General features: G+C 44.0%; 1 protein-coding gene across 1 annotated transcript in view; it reads left to right on the top strand.

Moving 5' to 3' along the window:
- The window catches only part of LOC307121799 (uncharacterized protein), a 30,263-nt gene extending 24,761 nt beyond the window's left edge, over positions 1–5,502 (top strand). The window contains exons 4-7 of the mRNA XM_079809557.1: positions 1,648–1,868; positions 3,706–3,835; positions 3,969–4,069; positions 4,154–5,502. Coding sequence (XP_079665683.1) covers positions 1,648–1,868; positions 3,706–3,835; positions 3,969–4,069; positions 4,154–4,292 — 591 coding nt within the window. The 3' untranslated portion in view covers positions 4,293–5,502. The remainder of the gene's footprint in view (positions 1–1,647; positions 1,869–3,705; positions 3,836–3,968; positions 4,070–4,153) is intronic.
- The last annotated feature ends 7,855 nt before the right edge of the window (positions 5,503–13,357 follow it).

The following is a 13,357-nucleotide window of genomic DNA, read 5'->3' as shown; positions in this document are numbered from 1 at the left end:
GAAGGAGAGAGTGAGCGCAGGTTTTGCCTGAAAGTAACTGGAGGAGGAACTGGTGGTGCGTGAGTAGTAAGTTGAAGATTAAATGTGATGAAGAAATGATCTGAAATGTGTAGAGGTTTGACCAAAATGCTGTCAGTAGAGCAGCTGCGTGTGTAAATGAGGTCCAGATTTACCAGATTTGTGGGTATGTGACGTGATGAGGCGTTTGAGATCGAATGAAGCTAGGAGGGTGTGGAAATCTGAAGCATAAGATTTGTCCAGGTGAATGTTGAAGTCGCCGAGTACTATGATTGGGCAGCCATCCTCTGGAAATGAGGACAGAAGAACATCAAGTTCATCGACAAAGGTGGTCAGTGGACCTGGGAGTCGGTAAATGACTACAATATGTATTTTAGTGGGAGTTGTAAGCGTAATAGCATGATATTCAAATGTGTTGTTATTGCAAAGAGCTGTGTGCGATGAGTATTTCAAATTGTTAGAAATGAGAAGACCCGTGCCTCCACCCCTCCCAGTCTGGCAAGGGGTGTGGGAGAAAGAGAAGTTTTTAGAAAGAGCAGCAGGTGTTGCTGAGTCTTCTGGACAGACCCAAGTCTCAGTCAGGGCCAGGATTTTGAGAGCGGATTGAGTGGCAAAGGCTGGAATGAAGTCAGCTTTATTGACAGCTGACTGACAATTCCATAGCCCCACAGAAAAAGAAAGAGAGGGAGGGGCATTAGAGGAGGAGGGAACAGGACGAAGATTAGCAGTGTTACGGTGCTGCCTACGTGTACGTGTAATAGTGGGGCGTGGAGTTAGAGAGAGGAAAGGAAGATGAAAGGAGAAGAATGGAGATAACTCAGTGCCTTATTGGAGTCCTTGCCTCGGAGGAGTCGTGCAGAGGAAGAGTCGAATACAGATGTCTTTACCCACGTCGGTCTTCACACGCGGAGGCTGAAAACGCGGGCTGAACGCTTCCGCTGACGCTTCTGCGCCAGCTATGGAACGCTCGTTAAATAGATACTATTCGCTGCTGAGTGAGATCAGCTGGCTCTGATAATTACACTTCAACGCGCAGATGATGATAGCCCGTGAATGGCTTCAAATCAATACCAATTTCTGCCTGGATAGGCCAACTTAAGTGCAATTTACTATGACAGTAATAAATTACTGACAGACAGAATAAAATACAATAATAATAATACTAGGAGAATAAACACTGTTCTAGCAAATAGCTACAACTTTAAGCCGTGCAACAGAACTAAAGAATATGTTAAAAACTTACAAGCGCATTCTCCCGACCTGCTTCAAAAGCCGTTCGCTTCCCGAATGACAAGAGACCTGACTACTGTACTTATACTATTCTTCGTTCGCCCAGCTGGCTCTGATAATTACACTTCAACGCGCAGATGATGATAGCCCGTGAATGGCTTCAAATCAAACCGATGAGAGCACCATCAAACCGATGAGAGCTTCGAATTTTCCAATGTTTCTCTATGGCACTGACACCTAAAGATGTCCGAGTTCTGGTCCCAGCGTAACTGATACTCAACTGCTATTGGCTCATCTGCGTTCGAGGGGAGGGGCTTACCGATAGGTCAATTACAAATACAAATCATTTAAATTGTATTTGATGAAAGTTTTAAACTTAACACTGTAACCTATTTGAAGGTTGCTGGGATGCTGGTGTACTACATTCTGTCTGGAGGACACCATCCATTTGGTAAAGGTCCATTTTGTGAAGTCAACATTCTACAAGGAAAATTCTCACTGGAACATCTGGATGATGATGTAGCGAAGGATCTTGTCGAGTGGATGATCAATGAAAATCCAAACAACCGACCAACTGTGGAGCAAACCCTTGCACACCCCTTCTTCTGGACTGATGAAAGGTAGAATATTCCATTGATTTGGCAATGACATTGATCGGTCAAAACAAGCCAGAGAGGTTCAGCACTGCTTATGGTGCTAGCCAAGTATGATTTTATATTAAAGGCACAATATGTAATTTTTTGCCGCTAGAGCTTGCCTATTCAAAACAAAGGCGTAGCTTGATGACGCCAAGATTGAGCACGGAATCATGGGAGTTGTCATCTTCACCTCAAAGCCTGTGGAAAAGAATCCGACGGGACTCAATGATGTTCATGAATGATATTATTAATTCTGCTGTAGTATGAAGCAGAGCAGGGCCGAGTGCTGTGGGAGCTGAACGTGGCAGCTGGAGCGATTGCTAATGAGAGACATATTTTCCTAATATTGTGTTGGTCCCCCTTTTGCTGCCAAAACAGTACTGACCTGTCGAAGCATGGACTCCAATAGACCCTTGAAGGTGTGCTGTTTTATCTGGCACCAAGATGTTAGCAGCAGATCCTTTAAGTCCGGTGAGTTGGGTGGTTGGTTGGGTTGGAGGTGGGGCCTCCTTGGATCGGACTTGTTTGTTCAGCACATCCCACAGATGCTCGATTGGATTGAGATCTGGGGAATTTGAAGTCAACACCTCAAACTTTTTGTTGTGCTCTTCCAACCATTCCTGAACCCTTTTTGCTTTGTGGTGGGATGCATTATCCTGCTGAAAGAGGCCACAGCCACCAGGGAATACCGTTTCCATGGTATGTGGTACGTGTCAAAGTAACATCCACATGGTTGGCAGGACCCAAGGTTTCCCAGCAGAACATTGTGCATCCTGGTGCCACGTGTTCTCCAGGTAAGCGACGCACACGCACCCGGCCACCCACATGATGTAAAAGAAAACGTGATTCATCAGACCAGGCCACCTTCTTCCATTGCTTCGTGGTCCAGTTCTCACGTGCCCATTGTTGGCGCTTTTGGACAGGGGTCAGCATGGGCACCCTGACTGGCCTACGGCTATGCAGCCCCATACCCAACAAACTGCGATGCACTGTGTATTCTGACCACTTTCTTTCAGAACCAGCATTAACTTCTTGAGCAATTTGAGCTACAGTAGCTCGTCTGTTTTATCGGACCACACGGGCCAGCCTTCGCTCCACATGTGCATCAATGAGCCTTGGCCGCCCATGACCCTGTCGCCGGTTCACCACTGTTCCTTCCTTGGACCACTTTTGATAGATACTGACCACTGCAGACTGGGAACACCCCACAAGAGCTGCAGTCTTGGAGATGCTCTGACCCAGTCATCTAGCCATCACAATTTGTCCCTTGTCAAACTCACTCAAATCCTTATGCTTGCCCATTTTTCCTGCTTCTAACAAATCAACTCAAAATCTTCACTTGCTGCCTAATATATCCTACCCTCTAACAGGTGCTGCGACGAAGAGATAATCAGTGTTATTCACTTCACTTGTCAGTGGTCATAATGTTATGCCTGCTCGGTGTATATAACAATGATTCGTTTTCTGTCGATGAATGTATCCAAACAGTTATTCCCTTGTCTAATAAAACATATATATTAAAGAGTCTTTGGTGTTTCCACAGTTTCGAGGGTAACACAGGTATGACATCACTGATAGGCGACACAATCACAAGGGACAATAGTTAAAATTACTTATTTCTCTGGATTTAAACATTCTTTGAAACATCTGGGATAATGAAAGTACACAAGTCAATAAAATATAACACTGTTCAAATGTTTTTTTGGATATTTGAATCTAAAAATCTTACATATTGTGCCTTTAAATTATGAAATGTAATATACTGTAGATACTTGTTGAATCAGCTGATGAGATTGTGCTGTTTTTTAAATCCTGTCAGGAGAGTGGAGTATTTGAAAAAAATGGGGAACCAGAATGAGGCCGAGAACTGTCGTAATGTTGATGAGGAGCTCATTCATGCTATTGAAAATTACACAGAGGGGAAAAGCTTTTCTGAATGGAAAACTAAAGTGAGTCTGCAACTTCAAACATCTTCATTTAATGTCTTCAATATTTTCCTTGTTATAAATCATTTGAATGTAGTTCATGGCCTGCTTTGAAGGATCTTTTTACTTTTGTAAATAAATATATTTCTTTTATCAGCTGCCATCTGAGCTTGTCCAGAAACTGGATGGTAAGAAGAAAGGCTATCCTGAGAACACACTGGGCCTGCTGAGATTTATACGCAACCTACACGAGCATTAGTGAGTTACATGTAACGTGATGCAAATAATTTAGTAATATTGTGTGACTGACCATGTTTTTTGGTCTCTCTTTTCTTTACATAGTCCAGAGGATGCAGAGAGCATCAACCTGATGGATTCATTCCCTGATCTCTTTGGGAGTGTGTTCAGGTTCGCAAAGGAGAGAGGATGGAACTCCAGGGCGAGTCTGAAAAAGTTCTTAAGCTCAGTTCCACAGATTTGATTCTTGTTATTTTTGGTTACAGTATTTACATTGATTTTGCATCATGAATATATTTAATGATTGACTTTAATAAATAGGGACAGATGTAAAATGAGCTATGGAAATGAAAATGAGGTTTTCTTTGTATTTTTCTGCCGATTTTTCCGGAAGTGCGCCCGCATGCACATAAGCCTATATTGCAATCATTTGCGAACATGTCACTTGTGTGTTACAAACGGAAACTGGAGAAATAAGGGGAGATACACTGCTTGCACTTTTGAAATGAAATACTATCAGTTCTGTAGCCTATAGGATGATCATTTTTATTTAACCTTAAAATTATATTGACTTAATTTGATTTAAAAAGCACCTGCTGTAGCATCTTAGTTTTTTTCGTTGCACTAAACATTATTTGATTTAACATTTTGGAACAATTATATACTTTTTTTATATACTTTTACTTTATATTATAATTATTTACGTTTTATTTAATTTCACTGGTAAAGACTTTTTTTCTTTACACTGAATTTAAAAACAAATGCTGATTTAAGTAACATCTTTGTTTGGATTGCAAAATATGCAGTTGTTGTCTTTAATTTCACCTTTCAGCCTTTTAATTTCCAATTCAATTTCCCGTTAATTTCAGATTGCGGACTTGTTTTTATTAGCCAAAAGCCAATTTAGCCTGTTAAATACCAAATAAACATCTTGTTCATGTATACTTTCATTCTTTTATTGTGTAAAAAAAATAAATAATAATAATAATTCGGAAATCGGAATCGGCCAGTTTTCTTGAAAAAAAAAATCGGAATCGGCCATGTAAAATCATGATCGGTGCATCACTACTTTTGGTTAAACAGGTAAACAAAATAAAACTACTATGTCATATGAAAAAGTAAATTATATGGAGATAGATTTCAACAGAAAGGAAGACAAAAATGTATAGAATTGATTGATTACAAAATTTTGTGTGCATTACCTTTTACATTGTTGATTTCTTGTGATTTGTTTTGTGCTTCTATTTCTACTGCTAAAATATTTCCGAAAAGAAAACTTCTAGAGGTGAAGCATCATCACAGACTGAGATGTATTAAATGGCCATAATTGCAATGGTTTGCTTAAATTTTACTCAGTTCGTACAATCTTCATATTACATTCCTGCTGTTATCATGTGTTGAATGTTAGCTATATGTTTTTGAATACTAATACAAATAAATGCTGATGAACACTGATTATAATTTGATTATTAATTCATAAAGTTCTATTTTTAAATATATGCTGTTTATAAAACTACATCACTTTTGGTTGCTGACAAAATGTTATTGGTGTTTTGAACAAATTAAGATAATGACTGTAAATAAGAAAGTTGTCCAGCTAAATTAGAACAATATATTTCCTAAGTTTGGTTGCTGTAGGTAAAAATGACCCCCCACTTTAGTCAAAAGGTGATGCTACTGAGCCCCTTCTACACGGCCATTTATAAGGCTTTGCCTGTCTGGCTGACAACACTGATGTGCGTTTCACACATTATATTTCAAGTTTCATACAATTTGAAACATGTTAAGAGTCTAAAAGACACCCCAAATTTTTTTTTTTGAAACGTTGCCATGACAACAGTAATCAAGATACCAAGAATCCTTCCACAGGTCTACATCTGTGACATCTTGACATTATTCTGCTGAAGTTAGAAGAAAATTGGGTCAAAATCAGAGGATAATTTCAATGCATTTTGAAAGTGGCACGCATCCTACAACGAACACACAGCTGAAGTTTCATCAAAATCAGTGTAGACAGACAGAAGTTGAATTTGTAGTATTTTCTAATAAACTGAGCGCTACACCTGCTTAGCATTTCTCATGTAAGCATTTTTTGTTATAAAAATACCCAGAGCCCCATGAAAAATGCATACAGTCATATATATGCAAAAATGCATACACCGGCTCTCTTTACCCAGCATTTTCCTTGCCAATGTACGATCGCTAGTGAACAAAATGGAGGAGATTCGACTCAGCATTACACACAGTAAGAAACTTTTGAACTGTAACGTCCTAATCTTCACTGAAACCTGGTTAAACAGCGGAATACCGGACACCGCTATTGAGCTAGCGGGACGCCACACACTCCGGGCGGATAGAACACTAGATGGCTCCGGGAAGAGCAGAGGGGGTGGATTGTGCATTTATATTAACAAAGCTTGGTGCACAAACTCTGCTATTGTTGGGAGTCATTGTTCAGCTAACCTGGAGTTTCTCATGGTTAAATGTAGACCGTTTTATCTACCGCGGGAGTTCACCTCCACTATTATCACTGCAGCCTATATTCCCCCGGATGCTGATGCCAAGCTTGCTATGAAAGAACTTCACGCAGCCATCAGTAAACAACAGACTGATCACCCGGAAGCTGCGTTTATTGTTGCAGGTGACTTTAATCATTCAAACCTTAAGTCAGTGCTACCCAAGTTTCACCAGCATGTTTCCTGCCACACCAGAGGAAACAAAACCTTAGACCATGTTTACACAAACATGGCTGGCGCTTACGTTGCGACACCCCTCCCCCACCTGGGACAGTCAGACCACCTCTCTTTGTTTCTATCACCCAAATATTCACCCCTCATCAACCGTGTGAAGCCATCAGTAAAGACCATCAAGGTGTGGCCTGCGGAGGCAGACTCCACACTCCAGGAAAGGTTTCTAAACACAGACTGGAGTATGTTTGCTTCTCAAGCCACCAGTGGCGCTCACACGGACATTGACTCATTCACTTCCTCTGTATTGGATCATATCAATACCACCATCGACAGTGTTACAACCCAGAAACAGATCACCACATACCCTAATCAGAAGCCTTGGATGAACAGGGAAGTTCGACTCCTGCTGAAGTCACGCAATACTGCCTTCAGATCAGGTGATGCACAAGCCTACAGTACATCCAGAGCTAACCTGAAGAGGGGCATCAAAAAGGCCAAGCACTGCTACAAGCTAAAGATAGAGGGTCACTTTTCCAATTCTGACCCTCGACGCATGTGGCAGGGCATCCAGGCCATCAGTGACTACAAACCCACCCACTCCACCCCCGCAGCCACTGATGTCAACTTCCTGAACGAGCTAAATTACTTTTATGCTCGCTTTGAAAGAGACAACAGAGAAACTGCCACCAAGCTCAAACCCTCAGCTGACCACCCACCAATCACACTCTCCTCCACAGATGTCTGCAAGGCACTGAGCCGGATCAGCGCACACAAGGGTGCTGGACCAGACAACATCCCTGGACGTGTGCTCAGGGCATGTGCGGAGCAGCTCGCTGGGGTTTTTACAGACATTTTCAACCTGTCTCTTGCCCAAGCAGCTGTACCGACATGCTTTAAACGCACTTCCATTGTGCCAGTGCCGAAACACTCTAACCCGAGGTGCCCTAATGACTACCGCCCTGTAGCACTCACACCCATCGTCATGAAGTGCTTTGAGCGGCTGGTCCTGGAACACCTAAAAGACTCTATACCATCCACATTGGACTCACACCAGTTTGCCTACCGCAGCAATAGGAGCACAGAGGATGCCGTTTCCATGGCACTGCACTCTCTGCTCACCCATCTGGACCATAAGAACACGTATGCACGCATGCTGTTTGTTGACTTCAGCTCAGCATTCAACACTGTCATCCCATCCAAGTTAATAGCCAAACTTGGAGACCTGGGCATCAACACTTCAAAGTGTAACTGGATTTTGGACTTCCTAACTGACAGACCCCAGAATGTTCGTTCAGGATTCACCTGCTCCACATCCATCACACTCAACACTGGTGTACCACAGGGCTGTGTGCTAAGTCCGTTTCTCTACTCCCTCTTCACCGCCGACTGCAAGCCTGTGTATGGATCTAATTCCATCGTCAAGTTTGCGGACGACACTACGGTGATTGGGCTCATCAGCAACAACGATGAGACTGCCTATAGGGAGGAGATCCAGCACCTGGCCACATGGTGCGCTGATAATAACCTGCTCCTCAACACCACCAAAACGAAGGAGCTCATCGTGGACTTCAGGAAGGAGTCAAGAGGCACACACGACACCATCCACATCAATGGAATGGCTGTTGAACGTGTCTCCAGTTTCAAGTTCCTGGGGATCCACATCTCGGCGGACATGTCGTGGATGACCAATACCTCCAGCCTGGTCAAGAAGGCTCACCAGCGCCTCTTCTTCCTGAGGACACTGAGGAAGAATCAGCTCTCCTCGGCTATCCTGGTGAACTTCTACCGCTGCGCAATAGAAAGCATCCTGACCAACTGTGTGGCAGTATGGTATGGGAGCTGCTCTGTTGCGGAGCGCAAGGCACTGCAGCGGGTGGTGAAAACTGCCCAGCGCATCACAGGGACTCCACTGCCTGCCATCGAACACATCCAGAGGAAACGCTGTCTGCATCGAGCTCGCAGCATCCTCAAGGACTCCTCTCACCCAGCCCACAGACTGTTTTCTCTCCTGCCCTCCGGCAGGCGTTTCAGGATCCACCGGACCAGGACCAGCAGACTAAAGAACAGTTTTTTCCCCAGAGCTGTCTCTTTATTGAACTCAAACCCCCGTTGATCCACTTCCCTCATAAACTGATAACTCTCCTACCTCACATCTTCCTTCACTTTGTTATTTGCACTACCGACTGTTTATCACAGTAACAACTGTTTACATATGCATCTTGCACTGCCATATCTTAACTGGATTATGCTCATTTGCACTGCCGACTGTATTTATAGTACCAATGTTTACATTTGCATTTTGCACTGTACTTCTAACTGTAATATGCAACCACTTTCCACTGCACTTTACACTTTTTTTTTGTTTTTTTTTCCGGATAGCTCTGTCCATAATTTATTGCACTACCCTAATCCACTGCTATTCCTCATATTAGCCTAGCATATTATTGTATACCCCTATCTGTAAAATTCTGTTTATAGGAATAGCCATCTGTATATTGTATTCATAGTACATATTCACCTGTAAATTCTGTTTATAGTAATAGCCATCTGTATATTTATTCACTGTACATATTCACCTGTAAATTCAGTTCTGTTTATAGTAATAACGTCTCTCTATTTATACATATTTATACATATTCAGTACATATCCATGTCCTGCACTTACGCATCCATTGTATATCCTGCACTTGCTGCTATTGCACTTCTAGTTAGACCTAAACTGCATTTCGTTGCCTTGTACTTGTACTTGTGTAATGACAATAAAGTTGAATCTAATCTAATCTAATCTAATATATCATTGTAATCATACTTATTTGGCTTCATGTTTCATCTGTAGAAACGCTTCAATTGTTTATGTGATACCGTGCCGAACTCAGAACGAGGAAATAGAGACAGAGGGACACGCGTCATAATCTGAAGTCCCCACAGGGGGTGGGGGGGGGGGGTCGAACAATCAAACCGTCTCCATTGACTTTGCATTGCGGGAGGCTGCCTCCTTGTCATTTCGGACTTATTACAAAAAACTGAACAATGTATAAAAGCTGATATGTGACAAAGTGAACTGCAAACAAGCTAAACAAAACCCAGAGGCAAAAACCCAGACGTTTTTATAAGCTGTTGACCCAAAAAACGAGCGTTTAAGGACAAAAAAGTGGAATCAGGCCATTGAGACAGAGCGTGCGGATCATATTACACTGATAACTACGGCGACTAGAGGGGAATGTAATCAACGACAGGAAATATCATATATAAAACGGACATTTGGATATTTGACTTAACAGTGACAAAATGTTTACTGCACACATACACATACTGAGACATACTGAGTGTCAGGATCCCAAAATTTACCCATTCATCCTGCTGAAGCGTCACTTCGTATTGCCTGTATCCACTTTTATCTTCTTAAACGCTTGTTTTTTTGGGTCGACATCTTATAAAAACTTATTTCTGTGTTTTTTAGCTTGTTTGCTGTACACCTTGTCACATATCAGCTTTTATACATTGTTCTTTTTTTTGTTATAAGTCCGAAATGACAATGAGGCAGCCTCCCGCAATGCAAAGTCAATGGAGAGCGTTGGATTGTTTTCCCCCCCGGTGTGGGCGTGGCCTAAATACGCTCTGTCTCTATGAACGTTTCGGTTACTAACGTAACCTCGGTTCCCTAAGATGAGGGAACGAGTATTGCGTTTTGCCAAAACGCTATGGGGGAATTCCTTTCCTCGAGATATTGAAGCAAATTTTTATCCAAAAATACCTTTTATACGCAGTGCAGCTGCACAACTCTCAGCAGGAAGCAGCTGCTTGCTGATTGGCTGTGCCGCTGCAACTGCAGCAACCTATAGCGAGACCGTGGGGCGGGACGGACCAATCAGGTCCTTCCAAATTCCCGCCACAAGGGGCAACAGAATTTGCATAGCCAAGGGTATATAAGACCCACTCTCGCAAGGTTAGTCAGGTTAATCGACTGAAGCGACTCCTGAGCAAGTGAGCAAGCACGGCAAGCAAAACGCAATACTCGTTCCCTCATCTTAGGGAACCGAGGTTACGTTAGTAACCGCAACGTTCCCTTACGAGAGTACTCTCGTATTGCGTTTTGCTAAAATGCTATGGGGGACCAATGCAAAACGCCGTGCTTGCTTAACGGCTCTAAAGCCGACGACACCAAACCCAGGCCAACCTAGGTGGGCCCGTAATATGATATCCATAATTCAGAATGAGCCAGACCTGAGTCGGGCCCTAAGAGAATTAACACGATATACGTTCAATAATAAGTATAGACCAGACATAGTCGGGTCAGGAATAATGAGTGGCCAGATAATTCGAGCCATATAAGGAATATGCTTATGACTTATACAATATTCAACCCAGGCCGGACTTATCGAGCCTTAAGGGGTTAAATCTGTTTACACAGCAAGAAGCCCAGCTTGTAAAGCCGGAACATCTAAATTATAGAATCTGATAAAAGTGGACGGGGAGGCCCAGCCTGCCGCCGCACAGATATCATTCAGAGAAATGCCAGTAGACCAAGCCCACGAAGAGGCCATGCCTCTAGTAGAATGGGCTCTAATGCCTAAGGGGCAGCTGAGATCTTTAGACTCATAAGCCAGTGAAAAAGCATCCACTATCCACCGTGACAAGGTCTGCTTTGTAACTGCGCACCCTCGGGTGCGGCCGCCAAAGCATACAAAAAGCTGTTCAGTTTGCCTGTAAGCAGCGGAATGCTCTATGTATATTCTCAGCACTCTGACAGGACAGAGCAAATTAGCATCTATTTCATCTAACGGTGATGAAAGTGCCGAAAGTGAAATGACCTGTGCTCTGAACGGAGTTGAAAGCACTTTAGGTACATATCCATGTCTTGGTTTGAGGACGACTTTGGAGTCGTTTGGCCCAAATTCCAGACACAAGGCGCTCACAGAGAGCGCGTACAGATCACCCACTCGCTTAACTGACGCGATCGCTAACAGAAAAGCGGTCTTTAGTGACAGGAGCTTTAAGCTCACCGAATGCAGAGGCTCAAATGCAGAGCTCTTCATGGCATCCAGGACCGTGGACAGGTCCCATATAGGGACTGAAGGGGAGCGAGGTGGGTGAAGCCTTCTAGCTCCTTTAAGGAAGCGAACAATGAGATCGTTCTTTCCTAGTGACAGTCCGTTCACTTGAATGTGATACGCTGCTATAGCAGCCACATAAACTTTGAGCGTGGAGGGGGAGCGACCCGTGTCCAGAAGCTCTTGTAAAAATGTAAGCACCTCTGACACTGCACAATCATGTGGGGTCAGACTTCGCGCTTTACACCAGTCTGAAAAGACTGACCATTTGCCTGAATAGAGCCGCCTAGTCGTGGGGGCTCTAGCTTCAGTAATAGTATTCAATACGCCTTCAGAAAGGTTCTCATGTACCCGTTGATGGGCCAAACATGAAGCGCCCATAGATCGGGACGGGGATGCCAGATCTGCCGTTCCGCCTGCATGAGGAGGTCTCTCCTCAGCGGGATCGGCCACGGAGCTGTGATTGGGGGAAAAGCATAAAGTGGAAGGTTGGGCCATTCGTGGGCCAACGCATCTTCGTGCTTGGAGAAATATATTCGGCATTGAGCATTGTCTTGTGAGGCGAAAAGATCCACTTTTGCCTTTCCAAACTTGCCCCAAATTGTCTGAATTATATTTGGGTGAAGAGACCACTCTGCAGGGGACACTTTGCCCCTGGACAGCATGTCCGGACCCAAATTCAGAATGCCTGGCACGTGAGTCGCTCTCAGCGAGCTCAGATTGTGCTCTGCCCATATTAGGGCTTCTTCCGCCATTGAGTGCAGATCGATAGATCTCAGACCGCCTTGGCGATTTATATAGGCTACCACCGACCTGCTGTCCGTTCGGATCAGGACATGGTGGTGTTTTATGTACGGAAGGAAAGCTCTTAGCGATATCGTGACCACTTTTATCTCTAGACAGTTTATATGAAGGCTCTTCTCCGAGTCTGACCAGAGACCGGAGATCGGCCTGCCCTTGTGAAGGGCTCCCCAACCTAGGTTGGATGCATCTGTCGAGATAACTTTCCACTTCGTAAAAGTGCCCAAACTCACGCCCGTCTTGTACCAGACGGGATTTTTCCAAGGAGCCAGAGCTAACACACAGCTGTGGTCTACCTTGATTTGTAATCGGCCCGAAAGCCATGCATGAGCTGGAACGCGGCGATTCAGCCAGTGTTGTAGGGGGCGCATGTGCATTAGACCCAGTCTGAGAACTGGTGCCGCCGAGGCCATGAGACCCAACATCCTCTGAAAGTGTTTGAGAGGAATGTGTGCACCGGACCTGAGGGAAACCGCTCGGTTCCGAACAGAGAGCGCGCGCTGTGACGTCAGCCGCGCGCTCATCTGCAGTGAGTCCAATACTGTTCCCAGAAACGAAACTTTCTGTGTGGGAGACAATAAACTCTTTGCCACGTTGATTCTGAGTCCCAAGCATTGTAAATGGTTGAGAAGCCAAGATCTGTGGTTTAATAACTGTATCTCTGACTGAGCTATTATGAGCCAGTCGTCGAGATAGTTGAGAATTCTCATTCCCCGAAGCCTCAGCGGGGTTAGCGCCGCTTCCATGCACTTTGTAAACGTGCAGGG

This window comes from Gobio gobio, assembly GCF_949357685.1.
Source record: "Gobio gobio genome assembly, chromosome: 2".
Classification (NCBI taxonomy): domain Eukaryota; kingdom Metazoa; phylum Chordata; class Actinopteri; order Cypriniformes; family Gobionidae; genus Gobio; species Gobio gobio.
The sequence above is the reverse complement of the archived record's forward strand: the minus strand, read 5'-3'. Positions and strand labels throughout refer to the sequence as shown.